The sequence below is a fragment of the Polypterus senegalus genome, chromosome 5, assembly GCF_016835505.1.
Source record: "Polypterus senegalus isolate Bchr_013 chromosome 5, ASM1683550v1, whole genome shotgun sequence".
In the NCBI taxonomy this organism is placed as follows: domain Eukaryota; kingdom Metazoa; phylum Chordata; class Cladistia; order Polypteriformes; family Polypteridae; genus Polypterus; species Polypterus senegalus.
This window is the reverse complement of record NC_053158.1, coordinates 81,926,695-81,945,192: the sequence shown is the minus strand read 5'-3', so window position 1 is coordinate 81,945,192 and position 18,498 is coordinate 81,926,695. Positions and strand designations below refer to the sequence as shown.

Below are 18,498 nucleotides of genomic sequence, written 5' to 3'. Positions count from 1 at the left end.
GGAAGTACTGGAGTTTTAATGATAGTTTTAAATCTAGAATTGTAATAGGATTACATTAATCGTAAACAGGAAATTTATCCTTTTTGTGAAGGATAGCTAAACTGTGTGTACATATGGAAATATTTGTAAATTCTTTTGGTGATACGTAACTTAAAATGAGAAGACAACATAGAAACTTTACGCTTCACTGTTAATTTCCTTAGCTGCTAGATTATGCTGTTCGACTACCCTAACTCTAAATTAAAACCATCCAGTGATATAGCAGGTACTCTGTCAGACCACATAGAGCCCAGTTATGGTTATCCATCCATCCATTATCCAACCCGCTATATCCTAACTACAGGGTCACAGGGGGTCTGCTGGAGCCAATCCCAGCCAACACAGGGCGCAAGGCAGGAAACAAACCCCTGGCAGGGCGCCAGCCTACCACAGGGCATGCACATACACACACCAAGCACACACTAGGGACAATTTAGGATCGCCAATGCACCTAACCTGCATGTCTTTGGACTGTGGGAGGAAACCAGAGCACCCAGAGGAAACCCACGCAGACACTGGGAGAACATGCAAACTCCATGGAGGGAGGACCGGGAAGCAAACCCGAGTCTCCTAACTGTGAGGCAGCAGCGCTACCCACTGTGCCACCGTGCTGCCCATATTTGCAATTATAAAAGAAAAAAATAAAAAATATCACATTTGTGATCACTGATCTTGAAATAGTCTAAAATGATGCACCACAGGCTTATGTTTGAAATATGATATTTTTAATCTTTTAGGAATGGCTTGGACCACAGATACAACATCAAATATCAAAAATATCATATTCATAGCCTCAAAATAGCATAGAACAACACTCCACCTACCGACATGGGGTCGGTCAATGTGCCATACACAACTTCAAGTCCTTCTGATCATTTTTGTTGAAGGCGTCCATTGGTTTACTCTTTATTAAAATTGTAATTTCCTACACAAACTACAGTCATAAAATGGCCTAAAATGAGGGGTTTTCACATATGGAGAGCCAAAAAGCTGAACGTCTTGAATTACTAGACATCAAGAGGAGTCGAACGGTATACATGGGGAGTTTCTCGTATCGTAAGGAGGCACTGGTCAAATAAAACTGAACTGATTTCAAAGCATTTCTATATATAATCTTCATTTGGATCTTGATCTTTGTCCGCGAATGAATTAGAAGAAGAAGCACTAGATGGCAGTAGAGAGACAGCTAAAACATAGGCATTGCATTAAGAATCTCCTCCAGGCTTATACTATTGAAGACTGTAGTACTCCAGTCACACCTCAAAACACAGACATTCAAACTAAACAAATTGTTGTGCCTTAAATTAACTAAAGAGATCTTCATTTAGATCTTGAACTTTGTCCGCAAATTCCACGTATGCATAGACCACCTTCCAGTTTAGTACGTTGTTGTTACTCACGGATGTCAACAATGTGCCGGAATAACGAAAGGGGTGGTGGACAGTGTTACGCTGGTTAGCTCCTGGGGCCTGGTTAGAGAATGAGATTGCCGAAGATTAAAGGTACGTGCCTACATAACATATGAATGAAAGAAAGACAGTGTGTAAAATGAATGACAACATAACAGCACGTTCTGGAAATTATTATTGTTACGTTGTAGCCAGCGAGTGCTGCACATCTGACAGTTGTACCGTGCATTGCTCACGTCAGTGAAGTGATCCCTATTTATGCTTTAAAGAGCCTGGATACCTATATGTCCCCCTTTTATAACCATTGCTCCGTGTATATTGCCTTACTCTTTGGATTGCCACAAAGCAACCCGCGAGATTGGAGAAAGGTTGAGAAGACATCGTGAGAGGAAACGATAACGTCGTGAAAACGAGAAGGACTGTGAACGGACAGAAGCAAAAAAACTCCTACACCACCACGTAATTACTATTCAGACAGTGATTCCGGGTAGGCCGTTCCTATCGAAACAATGTCCAAGGGTTTTCTTTTGTAATTTTGTTTCCCTTATAAAAAATCATCATGCTGTGCGACGAAGGGCCCAGTTCACTACTGGCAGCGCGTTTAAACAGGGAGCCCTTCACAGACAACTTTAACACGCGCAACGTAGTTGGGCGCACATGGCTAGTTCATAAATAATTCTTATGAAAACAATAAATAAAATCGTAAAACAGAGCAAAACACTAACAAAGCCTCAACAGCCGCATATCACAGAACTCTTTAATAAGCAAGAATGACAGCAAGAAGAGTGCATTCTGTCAGACAGGACTCATCCACTACATTCTCAATTTCAGTTTTTGCCTTCGGGTCACAGGTTCAAGGTTCCAAGGATAAAAAGCAATTTGTTAAAATATTAACAGCTGCTTTTAATCTGGTTATGAAAGTCTTAAATTATAAAATGCATCTTTAATGTAAATTGTGTTTGTGGTTCTAGAAATAGAAAACCAAAACAGCATAACACAACATTTGCACAGTTTGTAGGCCACCAATAAAGTGGAATTAATAAATTGACTTAAGGTAGTTTGGAGGTCTGTTTGATTTTAAATGAGTAATTCCAGAGAGTACTCAATAATGAAAACAATTGCAATGTTTTTTGTTTTCACTTGGCATTAAAACATTATTGCAGGGATGTGCAAAATCAGAATAACTTTTACTCTTGTTGACCGTTAATGTAATACTTTAAATCTTTTCTGTTCACCAGCCGTGCCGTGTTTACTCATTGTCATTTTAGGACATATGGAACACAGAGAGATTTATAAACAAGAGTAACCTTGAAAAGCAGTTTAAAATTCTATAGGCTGATAGTTCCAAGAGCAGTAATGTCATGTTTATATTTTGCTTTCAACTTATCATTGCAGCCATTGGTTCAGTGTCTTGAGCCAGGTACATGGATCCACTGAGCAGGAGATTCGTGAAATGCATGATGAACAAGCCAATCCTCAAAATGCAGTAGTGAGTTTATGTCAAGGATAACATTGATATAAAAATGATTTTTTAAGCCTTCCACATAAATGTCAGATTTTAAAATGTATTTCTTTATACTATTTATCTAGGGTACTCTTGATGTCGGAATGATAGATTCAGTGTGTGCTTCTGATAATCCAGACAGGTAAGAAAACATTTATTATATATTTCCAACATATGATTGTACTTTCATTCAGTTATGATGCATAGTGCCTTTGTTTAATATTTTATTAACATATTTTTCACTTGGACTTACCTTTCTCTGATTAATATAATGTAAAATTTTGCAAAAAAGTTAGTGTCACTACAGTTAGCTTTAATTTATTGAGTTATAATACAATTATTTAGCTTTGTTTTTTTTGTTTTTTTTACACAATGCATTAAGCTTAAAAAGAGGATACTTTGCATTTTTCACATTTGTTAAATGTGTCATGGTCATTTATATAGTATTCTTTTTTTTTTTTTTCTCCAATATTTTGGTTAGACCTAACTCTTTTGTAATTATCACTGCCAATCGCATTCTGCATTGCAACGCTGATACTCCTGAAGAGATGCATCACTGGATTACACTTCTGCAGAGATCGAAAGGAGATACACGTGTTGAGGGGCAGGAGTTCATCGTGAGAGGTGGGAAACTTCTCAGCGAAACAAGAAAATATTCGTTTTAGAGACTTAAACATTTGATGATTACTTATCAAGCTTTACAGATACTGATAGACCTATTTTGACACAATATATTTTCCACCAATCAGTGTTTAGTTAATAATTTTTAGGCCTGTCAAATAAAACTTGCTAGTTTTGTGACGTGAAAGCTTATCTGAGATCCATGAGGTTTTTGTGTGGGTCACAAGTCTTTCCTGGCATCTGCATCTTTATGTAAAAGAACTGGGAGGACAATTGAAGTAGTGATTAGGAGAACATTCAAACTCTGCATAGATCAGGTACAAGATTCAGATCCAGGTTTGTAGGGCTTTGAAAGCAGCAGCATTATCATTTGTCTGTAGATGCAATTTCTTACTAAAAAAAAATCAGGATTTTATCAGATACCTTCTGCTTTTTTAATGTTGAAAGCATGTTAAAATGAAAATCTGTGGTGTCTGCCCAATAGAAGTATAGTGTTAGAACAAAGTAGTATTATTATGCCTCTGGCCTCATTGTATAGTCATGCTCCTATAAATGAAGAAACCTTGAAAAATATTCTGTACAAAAGTTATTAAAAATAACTTAATGAAGGTCACTTGTAAGCCAGAGGCTCTCATACAAAATGTATGAAACATTTTCCTGGCAAAGTAAGCACTCTACAGCATTGATTAATGTCACTTTCCTTATTGCTCCAGAGTTTTGGATTCAAATCCCAAACTGTAAATTGTTTGTCTGGAGATTTACCTTCTTCCTAGATTAATGTGGATTATCTCAAGGTACTGTAGTTTTCACCCATGCCCATTAAATATGTATTTTAAGCAGGCCGATGAGCCTAATATTTCTGAGTTTGTACATGATTTCAGTGCCGCTAGCATCTATCCCAAGATCTTCAAGTGCAAAGCTGGAATCATTATGTAACATGAACTGTTATTGGGAGGACAGGTAGAAGGTAGAAATGTATGTGGAAAATTTGTGGGTTTCATAATTTGGTTTGCTGTACATCAATAATGAAGTAGAAAAGACACTATTGAGGGTTATATACCATTTGAAGACCTTGTGTGCAGTTAATTTTGTGTTGAAGGCAAAAAGCAATACAGAATTGAAGAAAGTATCTCTCTATTATAAAAAGAAATCCTGGAAAGCAAAAGCAAGGTGACGATACATGATCTTCTCAGAAGTTCTCGGTAGACATTTAAAAAACCCGTGAGACAAAACAGACTTGCCACAGACCGTCTCGCAGGGACAGTAAACAAGAGACTTGGTGCCAAGAGTTTGTCCCAGGGCTGTTTCGCGGGGACGTGGAACATGAAATTCTTGAAAGACACGGCCTACTTACAAAAGATGTCATATAAGAGCACACCCATCAAAAAACAGTCAGTCGCAGTAAAAGCACGTAGTGCACACAGATCATGTGCTCTCAACACATATAAAGCGTATAAGGACAATACGGAGAATAGAGACCCAAAGGCGTTGGAGAGAAAAAAAGACAGATAAGAGATTATGAAAGCAGTGGAATTCAAAAGGCTCAAGCAAACGATGGCACAATACACATGCAGAGAAAGGTACAGAATATGAAAGCCGTAAAATTAGAAAGTATTGTAGTGTCCCAGTCAGGTGGAGGCCTTTTTGGTTTTAAGTGGCTGTTCGGTCCATTTGAGGGAGGGCGGAGTACAGCACGGAAGACTGATAGCGGGGTATTGATTGATGCGGTAAAGGGGGTGAGACGTGAGGGATGAGGGATTGGAGAGGGTGCTAGAAAGCTGTGTTTGGGGTTACAAAGTCAGCGATTGTTCAAGTAAAACTTTTGTGACACTTTATCATGTCAGTCGGTACAGTAACAAAGAAAAAATAGAAAAGATTGCATTACCGAAAAACAAAAGGTGATTAATCATCAGAACCAGGTGTAATTGAAAAAAGAGCAGGACAAATCGAAATCAGAAATAAAAGACAAATAGTAGACAACAAAGTAATTTCGCATTCACATCATTCAATGCACAAAACGTGGATTTACACAATAACAGACCATACACTATGAGAATCTGTGGTCCCGGAACAGTTAAAGCAACGACAAGTTGAATTTCAAAGAATACACAATTTGGTCAGGTGTATATTTATGATCACGGAGAAGCGATGCAAATTTTTGCAGGCAAAAAGAAAGGTAATGTATATATTCTGAGAATATCATTACACATCAAAGGAGATCGTGATATGCCATTTGTATTAAAATGTGTTCAGTTTACGGTGAGAATAGCTTTTGCTATGACAATCAATAAATCACAGGGACAAACATTAGGAAAATCGGATTATTTATTATAGAAACAGAAGCTATGAAGCTTTAAAGTAAAAGTGCAAATATTGAAATTGAAACAATTCCAAAGAAAAAAAAATAAAAATTGTATATCTGATTAACCAAACACAGGGGTTGGCGAGCAAAGCAAGCAGGGGGCGAAGCTTCCTAGTTGGAATAAATAAAATGATATGGAAATAATGACTCGATGAGGTAAAGGATAAAGACAATATGGAAGAGGAGGTTGCGCCGCTTTATAGAATTTGTGGTAAATGAGTTAAGTGTAGTTTTGCACACTAATATGTCTAATAGTTGTAAAAAAAATATTTTTATCGTACATTTAGCTTACATATTTGAGTGAGTGTTTTTTTTCAACTTGCATAGCTATTGTTTTAAAGTGCTTAGATTTTTTCTGTTTAAAACTTGCCCTGCTAAACTTGTTCTCATAAAGTAAAATGTGTTACAAACAGGTTCTTCCTGTCTGGGTAGTCTATACAGCATGAAAGAAATAAGTATTGCAGGAAATTTAACAAAGCGTACTTTTAGTGTGCACTGTAATATTTTTACTCATTTGAATGTTTTTTATTTTAGAACATCTCTCTGACATATATTCTGACATTTTCACAGTTGCTGCATAGCAACTTGACCTTAAAAAAGATATATAAATTCATTATAGCCTATATATACTGTGGTCGACAGCCATGGCCTTTGCCCAGTCGGGACGCCTCTCCCTTGTATGAACTGTGGGAGCAAGCCTGGTCAGGACAGTACCTCCCCCGGAACACTAGATGGCAGCCCCCCCGAGTTGCAGCGGTGCCTAGGACTCCCACAGGGCTTCATGGGAGTTGGAGTTTGGGGCAGCCCTGTTGGGATCCATGGGTGCCGCCAGGTGGTGCTGTAGCTGCTGCTTAGCCCCACAGAGTAGCTGTTCCACCACACCCAGAAGTGCTGCCAGAAATAGGTCTTCAAGCACCTGGAGCACTTACGTTGTGTTATGAAAGTAGCCAGCAGCCACTACTCCAGAAGCCAAAGTTGGGAGGAGGGTGACAAAACTTGCTGGGAGGAGTGGAGGAGAGGAAAATAGGGAAGGAAGAGTATTTCTAAGTGTTCTGTGTATTGGGACTGTGTTGTGACTGTGAGAAACAAGGAGGGCATTTCCCACGAGGTGAAGAAAATAAAACCATAAATATATGTGTTTGTGTGTATCTTATAGAAGTAGATGTAGAAAGATTGTGTTATACCTTGTGTTCAGGATTGTCAGTCAGTCAGTCCATTTTTGCTGTATATCTGTTACTCATTTTTAAGTAGTAACTTCGGTCATGATTAAATAAATAACAAACTACAGTACTCTGCAAAAGATCTTGGCCACTCAAGAAAATTTTATTTAAAGCTAGTTATCTGGAAAGTAAGTTTTTTTGCTCTAGCGGAGACTGTATAGAACACTGGAATAAATGGAAGTAAATATTGATACAATAGAAAGTATCAAGAAAGTAAATGTTTTTAAAGAAGACAGTATTTTATATGGCCTTCCTTAGGGGGAAAAAAACTGAAGCAATTTGCTTTGATAGCTATATAGCTTTTTTAGTAAAACCTATGGTAATTTTTCCCAACCTCTTTGGAGAATTTTGCCATAACATTTTTTTTTTTGTTTTTCATTGCCTCTTGCATCCTACTCCCTCTTCATAGAAATCCCACGCAGAGCTTCAGTTATATTGGTGCTCTTTGCTGGGCAATCACGTCCAATGAGTGTTCATCTGTATATTTCTTCAAGTAGGTATTGTATTTGTTGTGTGTCTGGGTTGTTGTCATGCTGATACTTTTGCCAGTAAGTTGTTTTCCTGAAGATGCATCTTTTCATTGATTTTTACCAGAACCCCTATTGTCTGCAATTCCCCGCCAGACCATAACAGAGCTTCCAACATGTTTCAAAAAGAGAGCTGTAGACAGACAACAGTCTACTTCTTGCGAACATGTCTTTTAATATAACAGTACCTATTGGAACCAACCGTTTCAAATTAGGACTCGTCCCTCATGATTTTTTGCAACTGTTTGCTGTTCTGCGTTCTCTAATCTCTCCTTGCTGCCATTCCTTAAGAATAGTTTCTTAGCTGTAACGAGCCCAAGTAACTTTGTAGCACTGTTCGTTAAGATGCTGAAAGCTTTTTGACTATTTAACTGTCTTCATCTTGCATCAGTTTCTCATATTTCTTTACACAAATCTTGATCACCATATCTTGAAAATAAAGGTTAACCTATTGTTAATCGCTGACTGTAGTCTTGTTGATTATAAAGCTGGTTTTATGTGTAAAATATGTTGGTTTTTCCTTTTTGTTTTTTTATATCTCCTGTAAACTCTGTGGTGTTTCTCTGTACCATCCATTATACCCAATTATGTTTTAAATTGCACCATTATCATAATTAATTTGATTGACAAGGTATTTAACAAATGTTGATTGCCTATGGTGCCTTGAAGAGAACTTTAGGATCCAAACCCGTATTGTTTTTACCTTCTACAAAATGTTAAAATTTTTGAAACATAAAATAGCCCTTTTTGTTAATTTTTATTTTATACATGTTTGTGCGTTTTGTAATAACACTTACTGCCCACTTAACTATCCATCCATCCATTTTCCAACCCGCTGAATCCAAACACAGGGTCACGGGGGTCTGCTGGAGCCAATCCCAGCCAACACAGGGCACAAGGCAGGAACCAATCCTGGGCAGGGTGCCAACCCACTGCAGGACACACATAAACACACCCACGCACCAAGCACACACTAGGGACAATTTAGAATAGCCAATCCACCTAACCTGCATGTCTTTGGACTGTGGGAGGAAACCGGAGCACCCAGAGGAAACCCACAAGGGGAGAACATGCAAACTCCATGCAGGGAGGACCCGGGAAGCGAACCCAGGTTTCCTAACTGCGAGGCAGCAGTGCTACCACTGCGCCACCGTGCCGCCCCCCACTTAACTAGCTTGAAAAAATACTGTAAGGTTCACAGTATCTGATCTATGGAGGATTTCGCTGTTTTGATTTGGTTATTCATTCTTTGGCTCAAAATATACTGTACAGCATTGTCAACAGTGAATGGACTGACACTTTTCCAGATATCTCTTGTAAAGCATTTCGTCTGGTTTGTTCAAATCATATTTTTATTTTCTAAGTACAAAGTCCAATAGTTTACATACGTTGGGATTTGCAGCCCTCTTATATTGCATACTGACTGGGTTATATGGACTTTTTGAGGCATGTAATCTATATGTGAAATACACTCTAAACATCATAAAGTTTTGCACACATGATCCTGCTCATGCTAGTATAGCATTTTGAATTTCAGTGATGTTGAAGAATCAATTAACTGCATCCTCTTCATCATAAACTTTTGTGCACATGATTCTGCTCATGTTCTTCTGGCATGGCATTTTGAATTTCTTTGGTGTTGGAGAATTGCAGTGCTTCCATTGTGTCAAGTGTTGTTTGGATTGCTGAGTCGTAGTGATGTATCTAATTTTCATACCCTTTTATGACACTTTAAACACTTTATGACATACTTTACATAGATACAATTCTTCCAGTCTGAGTTCATTAACTCGTGATTTTCCTTGGAACATTAAATTCTTAATATAAGGAGCCAACATTCTCTGCACATGCACAGACTGAATTTTTTGTGATAAATGCTTTTTCATCTAGTTCGCTCTTCAGTTCAAGAAACATACAGTTTGCTATAGCCATCAAATGCCGAAAACTTGTGATTCAGGTATTTTAGCATGGAGGAGCTAATATAGGGCCCCTTAAAATCAGCACTGCTAGATATCCTTTTCTGGTTCAGACTCTAAAACTATTTCCTCATTTGTCCTTCTGGTTGAAACATCTGTCATCCCATTGATTTCTAAGGTTGATTCGACTGATCTGGCTGGTTTGGTGGGTGTCCCCTTCCTCCCTCACTTATCCACGTCTGTTGCTCTCCTCCTGAAGCCACATCCTCGGTCGAAGAGGACAAACCTCCCCAGTAAAAGATTACCATTCAGAGGTTCCAAGGGTTTACGAGTAGCTGTGCTCCCTCACTAGAACCTTCTTAGAATGTATATGAATGTGCCAGCAGAGTGTTAGACCGCTCAAATCATATTTAAAACGGAGAAAGAGTTGAGGTTTTCATAACACAGGAAGAAGAAAAAAAAATCTTAATTCCATATGCTATGCATTACTTCACAGGTTGGCTACACAAAGAAATGAAAAACAGTTCAAAAGCCTCACCCAGGTTGAAGAAACGCTGGTTTGTGCTAACGCACAACTCCCTGGATTACTATAAGAGCTCTGAAAAGAGTTCTATTAAGCTGGGAACTATTGTGCTCAATAGCCTCTGCTCAGTAGTGCCACCTGATGAGAAAGTTTTCAAAGAAACAGGTAAGCATTTTCACTAATGTGTGCAATTTTGCAGTGTGTTTTGTTTAATTCTGTTTGTTTAACAAATTGATTTTCTTTTTAGTCTGTTATTGTAGGAATTTAATGGAAAACATCAGATTGTTTGGTTAAATAAAGAAAATGCTCCAGTTAACAGTCAAAATCATAGTAATCCATTTAATATATATTTGAGAGTAAATGTTTAAACATTTAAATTTAGACATTCTATACTTTATTGAGAATCATATACTAAGATATGGTTGTTTTTAAAGAAAATAACATTTTTGTTTATTTTAACAAAAAGGTTATTGGAATGTGACTGTCTATGGCCGCAAGCACTGCTATCGTCTCTTTTCAAAGCTATTGAATGAAGCGACTAGATGGTCTAGTGCTATTCAGAATGTCATAGATACCAAAGTTCCTATTGATACTCCAACACAACAGCTTATTCAAGATATTAAGGTAACTGAAGTATTTTATTTAATTGACTGTCTAGCTAAAGTTAATTTCACTTTTAAGGTCATTTGTTTTAGTTGACTTCCACAGAGAAAAGAAAAATGGACAATGCCATATACTAAAAGATTTTTTTAGTCATAATGAGCCCTTTTTATCACTGAAAACATGTTTTATCTTACTTTTGATTTACTATTCTGAATGTTTGGTCACTGATAAGTTACAATTAACATTTCAAAGCAGGGCACAAAATAAGAGATCAGTTTATTTATTACTTGATTACATTTTTGCACCTAATTTCAAGGATGCATTATTTAAAGTACAAAAACTATGAAATAGAAATGTTTTTGAAGATATATTAGTACTAGAAGTCTGCTTGAAGGTTCTGTCAATCCATGTTTTCTTAGCTATTGTATGAATTTAATTTATTCCAACATAACAAATTAAATACCATTGCTTCACATTTATAGAAATTTTACTATCATCAATGTTGGGGTATTGGGTGACTTTGAGATTTTTAGAAATGTTATTTGTAATGATAGAAGTTAGTCATAATTTGAATTACAATTTTCTTCCAAAAAGTGTCAGCCTTCAAAGTTTAGAAGCAATGTGAATGATTCCAGTGCTAACCACAGAAACACACACAAACTAGTGCACTCAATTTACAATTGTCAATTTAGCAAACCGGCTGTTCCACAAATAGGATATATGTTATAGCACATCTGTGCAGGATGGGACTGAGAGCAGGAGCATAAGAGCAAATGAGCTGCAGGACGCCTGTCTTTTAATTTTTTTCTAGAGAAATAGTGGGTTGTGCTCAAATACAGAACACGAATCACCATTACAGATTTGCTTTGTATAATTTGCATGTGACTTTCTTGTTTGGAAAATTTTTGTCATTATCATCTTTGCAAGGTTAATGCCATGCAAGTAATTTAAGGTCAGGTGATAAGTATGGGGGGGCCTCGCAGTAAAAAGACCTGGGTTCGCTTCCCAGGTCCTCTCTGCGTGGAGTTTGCATGTTATCCCCGTGTCTGCGTGGGTTTCCTCCAGGTGCTCTGGTTTCCTTCCATAGTCCAAAGACATACAGGTTAGGTGAATTGGCGATCCTAAATTGTCCCTAGTGTGTGCTTGGTGTGTGTGTGTGTGTGCCCTGCGGTGGGCTAACGCCCTACCCAGGGTTTGTTTCCTGCCTTGCACCCGGTGTTGGCTGGGATTGGCTCCAGTAGACCCCCGTGACGCTGTAGTTAGGATATAGCTGGTTGGATAATGGATGGATGGATGATAAGTATGGATGTGTCACATTCTTAAAACAATTTAAAAAAATAAATAAATTTAGTCTCTACCTCTGCAACCCCCACCCAAAACCAAGAATCATGTCCCTCAGGCAAGAAAGATAGAGCAGTCCAGGGCCAAGCAGTGTCACTATTAGCACAGTTAGAAATTATTTAATATCAAGATATTTTATTGTTCAACTGTTTAAACAGGCTTTTGTTTCTGACCTTGTTTATTGAACATCATAAATATTTTTTTTTATAGTCTGTATTAAAATTCTTTCTTTTTTCTCCTGCTTTGTTATTTTAGGAAAACTGCTTAAATCCTGAAGTTGTTGAACAGATATATAAAAGGAATCCAATTCTTCGCTACACCCAGCACCCATTGCACTCCCCACTGCTACCATTGCCTTATGGAGATATAAATCTCAACTGTGAGCAACATGAAGCATTCTTCTAAAATTTATTTCAGTGTATATTATGTATGTATTAATAAAACAATTAACAATTAATTTTTACAGTGCTGAAAGATAAAGGCTATACCACTCTGCAAGATGAAGCTATCAAAATTTTTAACTCCCTTCAGCAAATGGAGTCTGTTCCTGATCCAGTCCCAATCATTCAGGGTATTTTGCAAACTGGACAAGACCTTCGACCTCTTCGAGATGAGCTTTACTGTCAGTTAATCAAACAGACAAACAAAACACCTGACCCAGGAAGTGTTGGCAATTTGCGCAACTGGCAAATTCTGACATGTATGAGTTGCACATTTGCACCCTCTCGTACCATTATGAAGTACTTGAAATTTCACTTAAAAAGGTTAGAAATATATTTTTGACCATTTTTGCAAAATTACAGTGATTAATGTTTGTTGTTCATGGACCTTGTCTGTTTAAAAATTCATGAAGAACTGATTCAGCCAACCCATAACTTATACCTATAATGTGTTTGCAATATACTGCATCGTTAGGGCCAGCTGATGCCTCACTCTCCAAACACATACACGCAGGCGTCAGGGCTGCTGTGCATTCCCAGCATTTTTTTGATGCGTCCTCTGAACACGTCTTCTGAATTTAAAGCGACGTGTGCACATGTTGTAGTACCAACAAAAATATTGGTGGGGTATGTGTTCAAGTTTTGGTACATGACGTCAGCATCGTTGTTTACTATCAACATGTGATGGCAGTCTTGCAGCTCTAACAGGATCAGTCTGTGTGCTTTGATATTTGAATGGTTCAATGCTGTAAAGCAAATCATAAAACTTTAAATGCTAACATGCAAATGTTTCATGGTGCTTTTTTTCATCCATTTGTCGCATTTGTCCCCATCGTAATGACAGGATACATTTAAAGGTATCACATATTGTCTTGGCATTCTTTGTCACTGTCGCCATCTTTTTTTTTAATTTTTTTGCACCTTCGTACCAGCATCAGAATGCAAGTACACTCATTTTTATTTTTAACATCTTTCTTCCCTCACCTAACAACACAGCGAAACCAGACATTGTCTTCTCACTGACACCTGGTGGAATCCTCCAGATTTACTTAAAGTACCCACGCAAGTATAGACAGTGCTACTTGCATAGCAGCAGCGTCCTCAAGCCTCACGTGTTGTGTAGCGTTAAAATATATCCCTGGCCTTACTGTTCAATTTTCCCTTATGGTTAAAATTTCTATGGCAACAGGTTGTTTTTGTTTTTTTTTTCCCCCCATGATGAATGCCAACCAGAATTAGCATTACTTTTGAGAGAAGTTCTGCTGGAATTCTACCAGGAAATCTACCACCCTTCTTTTGTTGTCTTGGTTCAGAACCAAAATTTAAATCATCATACACCACAACTACTAGAACTTTGTAATAGGCATGTTTTAGTTATAATAGGCATCTTTTAGTTAACAGGTGAAACCTTAGCCTATTAATGTAAATCAGTACCTGAAGAGTACCTTTCAGGTTCAAGCTAAAAAAGTTCTGATTATGTCTTATTTCCTAAAACGAATTTTTCATTCGTTTTAGAGTGTCCTGAAAACTGTTTTGTGTGATTAACTAACTGAATGTCTTAAAATTTTTGTGTGTTTTAGAATACGAGAACAGTTCCCAGGTACCGAAATGGAGAAATACTCTTCCTTTATTTTTGATACACTGAAGAAAACCAAATCAAGAGAATCAGTGCCATCACGAGAGGAAATCAAAGCGGTTATAACAAGAGAAGAGCTGATGACAATAGTATACTGTCATGGAGGAGGATCATGCAAAATTACCATCAACTCACATACATCAGCTGGAGAGGTAAGAAAAAATAAACTGGTGTACTGATTAGCTCATAAAAATGGGAATTATTAACCTGCTATTTATAAGTTCAGCAATAAACTGTGGATGATAGCAAAAAGTATTTTGTAATAATTGTACGAACATTTATTGAGCAGAAATAATGAAATTAATGTTATTCTTGAGCTCTACTTATTTTTCTTTATTTTTTTATAGTGGTTATTTTTTTTTTTTATTTACTTTAATAAACGTATCATATTTTAAGGTCAGATTTTGACCTTAACCCCTTGTACACTAAGGGGGTTTTGGCATTATACAACTAAAAATTAAAAGCTTTTTCCCTGCTTATGTAATAAGGGAGCTACAAATTCACATTTTTAAAAAGAAAGTAAGTGATTTAAAAGGTTTATTTACACCAATATGAAAATAATAAGGTTTTCCCTTGCTTGGAAAAATTGTCCTTTTTGTCAACATGTAGTCTCTTTATTGCAGCACCAGTTATATTCATAAACACAAGATGTACTGTATCACTCTGAAGCAACCAGTAAACAGTTTGTACCTGTAATTATTTACTCATCCAGGCATTTACTTTCAAAATTGTTTTTATGGCAGTCCTTGAAACAATTTCTGTTTACCACTAGAAACTGAGAGACTTTGCATATTTTACACTAGATTGGAATTTTTGTGGTACAGTTCACACATCATCTACTTCCTTCTTTTGCAGTTGCCCCACAGAAGTTCTGTGCATTTTTGCTTTTTTCTTGCAGTTCACATCTGGAATAAAGTGCATACACACATGCATTTTCATATCAACCTTTTCCAGTTCTGGGCTATGGGAATGGGGACAATGTCTTTCCTGTCACAGAAGCAATTTCCTGTCTTTTACATTCAGCTGTTACATGTAGTATCATAGACAACTATATTTGGTATTTGGAACACTGTGTTAATCCCCTGTACATTATTAGAATAGGGTGAAACTCAGCTATCCAATAGTATATGAACTATGACTTGTTTGTCCACTTTATTTTGAATACATTCATTTTTTCCCTTTTTGTCTTTAGGTGGTTGAAAAACTGATCCGTGGCTTAGCAATGGAAGACAGTAGGAATATGTTTGCCTTATTTGAGTACAATGGGATTGAAAGCAAGGCAATCGAAAGTAGGACTATAGTTGCTGATGTTTTATCTAAATTTGAAAAGTAAGTCTCCAGTTCTTGTGTATAATCTGTAGTGACAGAGAAAAGCTAGTACTTTCCCTTCAAAAATATGCCCTCAAAAATAAAACTTTAGTAATGGCAAATATATAATACATTTAAGATTTGCATAAATGTTCATGTATTAGCAATTCTTTTCTTATGGATTAGCCTTTTATTTACTAGCTACTTAAAACTGATTTTATTATTTCAGTTTATACAATCATTTAATTTGCTACTTTGAAGCAGAGGTGTATATAAAGTAAAAAGATAATTTATGTTTATGATAAAGTGAAGTGTAAGTGTTTGTTTTTCAGACTGGCAGTATCTTCTGAAGACAGTAACCCTTGGAAGTTTTATTTCAAACTGTATTGCTTCCTTGACACAGACAATGTACCAAAAGACAGCGTCGAATTTGCATTTATGTTTGAGCAGGTAACTATAAACAATACGTTTTAATACATTCTAAGAGCTATTATGTCCTCCCAGCCACTGAGTGGTATGTATATAATCTTTTTATATTGTTAAGCAAACAAATGTTCCCTTAATGTGAGACAAAAAGGTTCTAGCAGGTAAGAGTATACATTTAATCAAACTAATAATAATAATAATAATAATAACGTTATTACTGAACCTTATCATACATTTACATGCAACACAATGTGCAGGAAAAATTAGTACAACAAATTTGTGTGGACACCCTGCTTATTTTCAGACTGTATCCTGGAAGGGCCATGATTCTTGTACATGGAACTTACAGCATACATTCTTGACATTATTAAAAAATTCACTGTCTTGCAAAGTAGGGAAATTATTTTTATTCTGTCCTTGGTCTCCCTAATATACTTATCTTTTTTTCTAAAGAAAGATGCATGGTAAAAATGAAAACATTCTTGTGTTTTATAGGCTCATGAAGCTGTGGTCCAAGGGCATTATCCAGCACCTGAAGAAACACTGCAGTTCTTGGCAGCTTTAAGACTTCAGTATTTACAAGGGGATTTTACCTCAGCTGTAGTCCCTGAGATGGAAGAGGTTTACCCAATGGAGAGGCTTAAATGCAGAATTATCCAGTCAGCTAAGGCTTTTGCTCCTGGCAGTGACAGAAGTGATAAGAAACGTTCAAGCTTTTTAGAAGGTACTCTGCGTAGAAGTTTCCGTAGCGGCTCCATAAGCAAGCAAAAGCTGGAGGAGGAGCAAATGCTGGATATGTGGGTGAAAGAAGAGATCTCTGCCGTCAAGACAAACATCCTTGAAAAGTGGAGAAGACTCCAGGGTATGACCCAGGAACTAGCCTTGATGAAGTACATGGCTGTAGTAAAAGAGTGGCCTGGATATGGTTCGACTTTGTTTGATGTTGAGGTGGGTGTTTTTGTTTTTTTTTTTTTTTTTTTTCCAAAATTACACTAAGTAAAATTGAAAAAGAAAATAAGTAAAAGGTGTGTACAAAATTGTTATAGGGTTGTATGGCTGTGTGGACAGTTAAAATTTCCCATTAAATTCACAGAAATTAAACAGAACATCTTTGGTGAGCCTAATTTGCATGTTTCATTGTGACAACAAAATGCATGGTACATGAAAGATCGCCTCAAGGGCTAAATGTGATAAATATGTAAAGTATGATGGATGGATGGATGAAATAAAAAAGCTACCTTTGTGGATATTGCTGTCTTTTCTCTACAACAAAGCTTGCCTCCCCTTGCTGTTACTTAGTAACCAGGCTTCCCTGTTGCTTGCTTCCTTCAGATGAGGCTGAGTGTATGTATGCTCCAGGTGTACTGAGTATTGTTTGTCTGCGTTTACTTATTTGGTTGACACCGTTATCCAAGGCAACTTTCAACATTTTGTGATACAATTGGTTACATTTGTTTTGTTTTTCCACTTTTAGTATGGGAAGGTCAAGTTACTTGCTTATTGTCACACAGTGTCAGCAGGATTTGAACCCACAGTTTGTAGTCTAAAGCCTTAACCAGTACACTACACTGCTTGCCTATCTACCTCCCATTCTATAAATACATATTTGGGGCTGAGATCGCCACAGTCATTGTCATAATTAGTAAAATGATCATTTTACTACCAGAACGATCATAACACAGAATTCACGGCTCAGTGTCTACACATAACAGAAAATAATCTAGTCCACGAGAACTTTATTTAACAGTAAATGACAAGCAGGTAAATGTAGAATTAGCACATGAAAACACTCCCAGACATGAACTGAATACCTTGCTTCCTTTGTTGACTCAGCAAATTAGCTAGATGTGAAATTAAGTTTCACTGTAAAATTTAACTTTGACTCATCACTATACTTTACACATTAATAAAACTATAAAGAATAAATAATAAAAACTCAGCATAGTGTTTCCAAATGCAATCTTCATTTTATTAGAATAATTTTACTGTATGTGCTAGTGTTTCTTGTGTGTGTGGATATGTGTTTGTGAGAGAGAGAGTGGAGCACACAAAATAAAAGTTCTCACATTGTGGCTGGTATAGAGGACGAGAAAAAAGGGCTCTGTATAGATTGTAATTAAGTTGACTCTTACACAATAAAAGCACTAATGTGTGCATATGTGTGCGTGCGCCCAATAGAAAAAACTGAGTATTTTAGCAAGAGGTTCTTACATTCATATGTTGTCAAGGAAGACTTCATTTCAGTTTTGAGCAAAAAAATGCTTGAAAAAGAAAGAAGTCTATACTTATTTACAAAACTTGGGGGAGTATCTTTTCCTGGAAAGGACTGAATTTCTTTCTGCAGTTGATCTGAGAGTCACTCCCTTTAAAAGGCTACAATAATGCTACAGATTGTTTTGCTTTTAATTAATATGTACTGTATATATTCTATATAAGTTTATAGCTTCATTATTGTTACAAGTGCAGAATTTAGTGAAATTCTTACTTGCATGTGCTAATCCTCATGCAACACATGAACTATTAAATGCAAAAAAAAAAGTTTAAAATTAAATATATGTTGCAAATTTGTATTGCAAGTGTCAACAACACATGTGTTTTAGTTTGAGTACCATATATACAGTAC

The 18,498-nt window shown here is 36.7% G+C and overlaps 1 protein-coding gene across 2 annotated transcripts in view; it reads left to right on the top strand.

The window, feature by feature from the left end:
• The window catches only part of myo10 (myosin X), a 408,709-nt gene that overhangs the window by 380,271 nt on the left and 9,940 nt on the right, over nt 1-18,498 (top strand). For both annotated transcript variants that reach the window (XM_039754892.1, XM_039754893.1), the window contains exons 29-39: nt 2,844-2,937; nt 3,039-3,094; nt 3,434-3,576; nt 10,095-10,286; nt 10,588-10,745; nt 12,321-12,444; nt 12,532-12,829; nt 14,086-14,293; nt 15,334-15,470; nt 15,782-15,899; nt 16,371-16,823. In XM_039754892.1, coding sequence (XP_039610826.1) covers nt 2,844-2,937; nt 3,039-3,094; nt 3,434-3,576; nt 10,095-10,286; nt 10,588-10,745; nt 12,321-12,444; nt 12,532-12,829; nt 14,086-14,293; nt 15,334-15,470; nt 15,782-15,899; nt 16,371-16,823 — 1,981 coding nt within the window. The remainder of the gene's footprint in view (nt 1-2,843; nt 2,938-3,038; nt 3,095-3,433; nt 3,577-10,094; nt 10,287-10,587; nt 10,746-12,320; nt 12,445-12,531; nt 12,830-14,085; nt 14,294-15,333; nt 15,471-15,781; nt 15,900-16,370; nt 16,824-18,498) is intronic.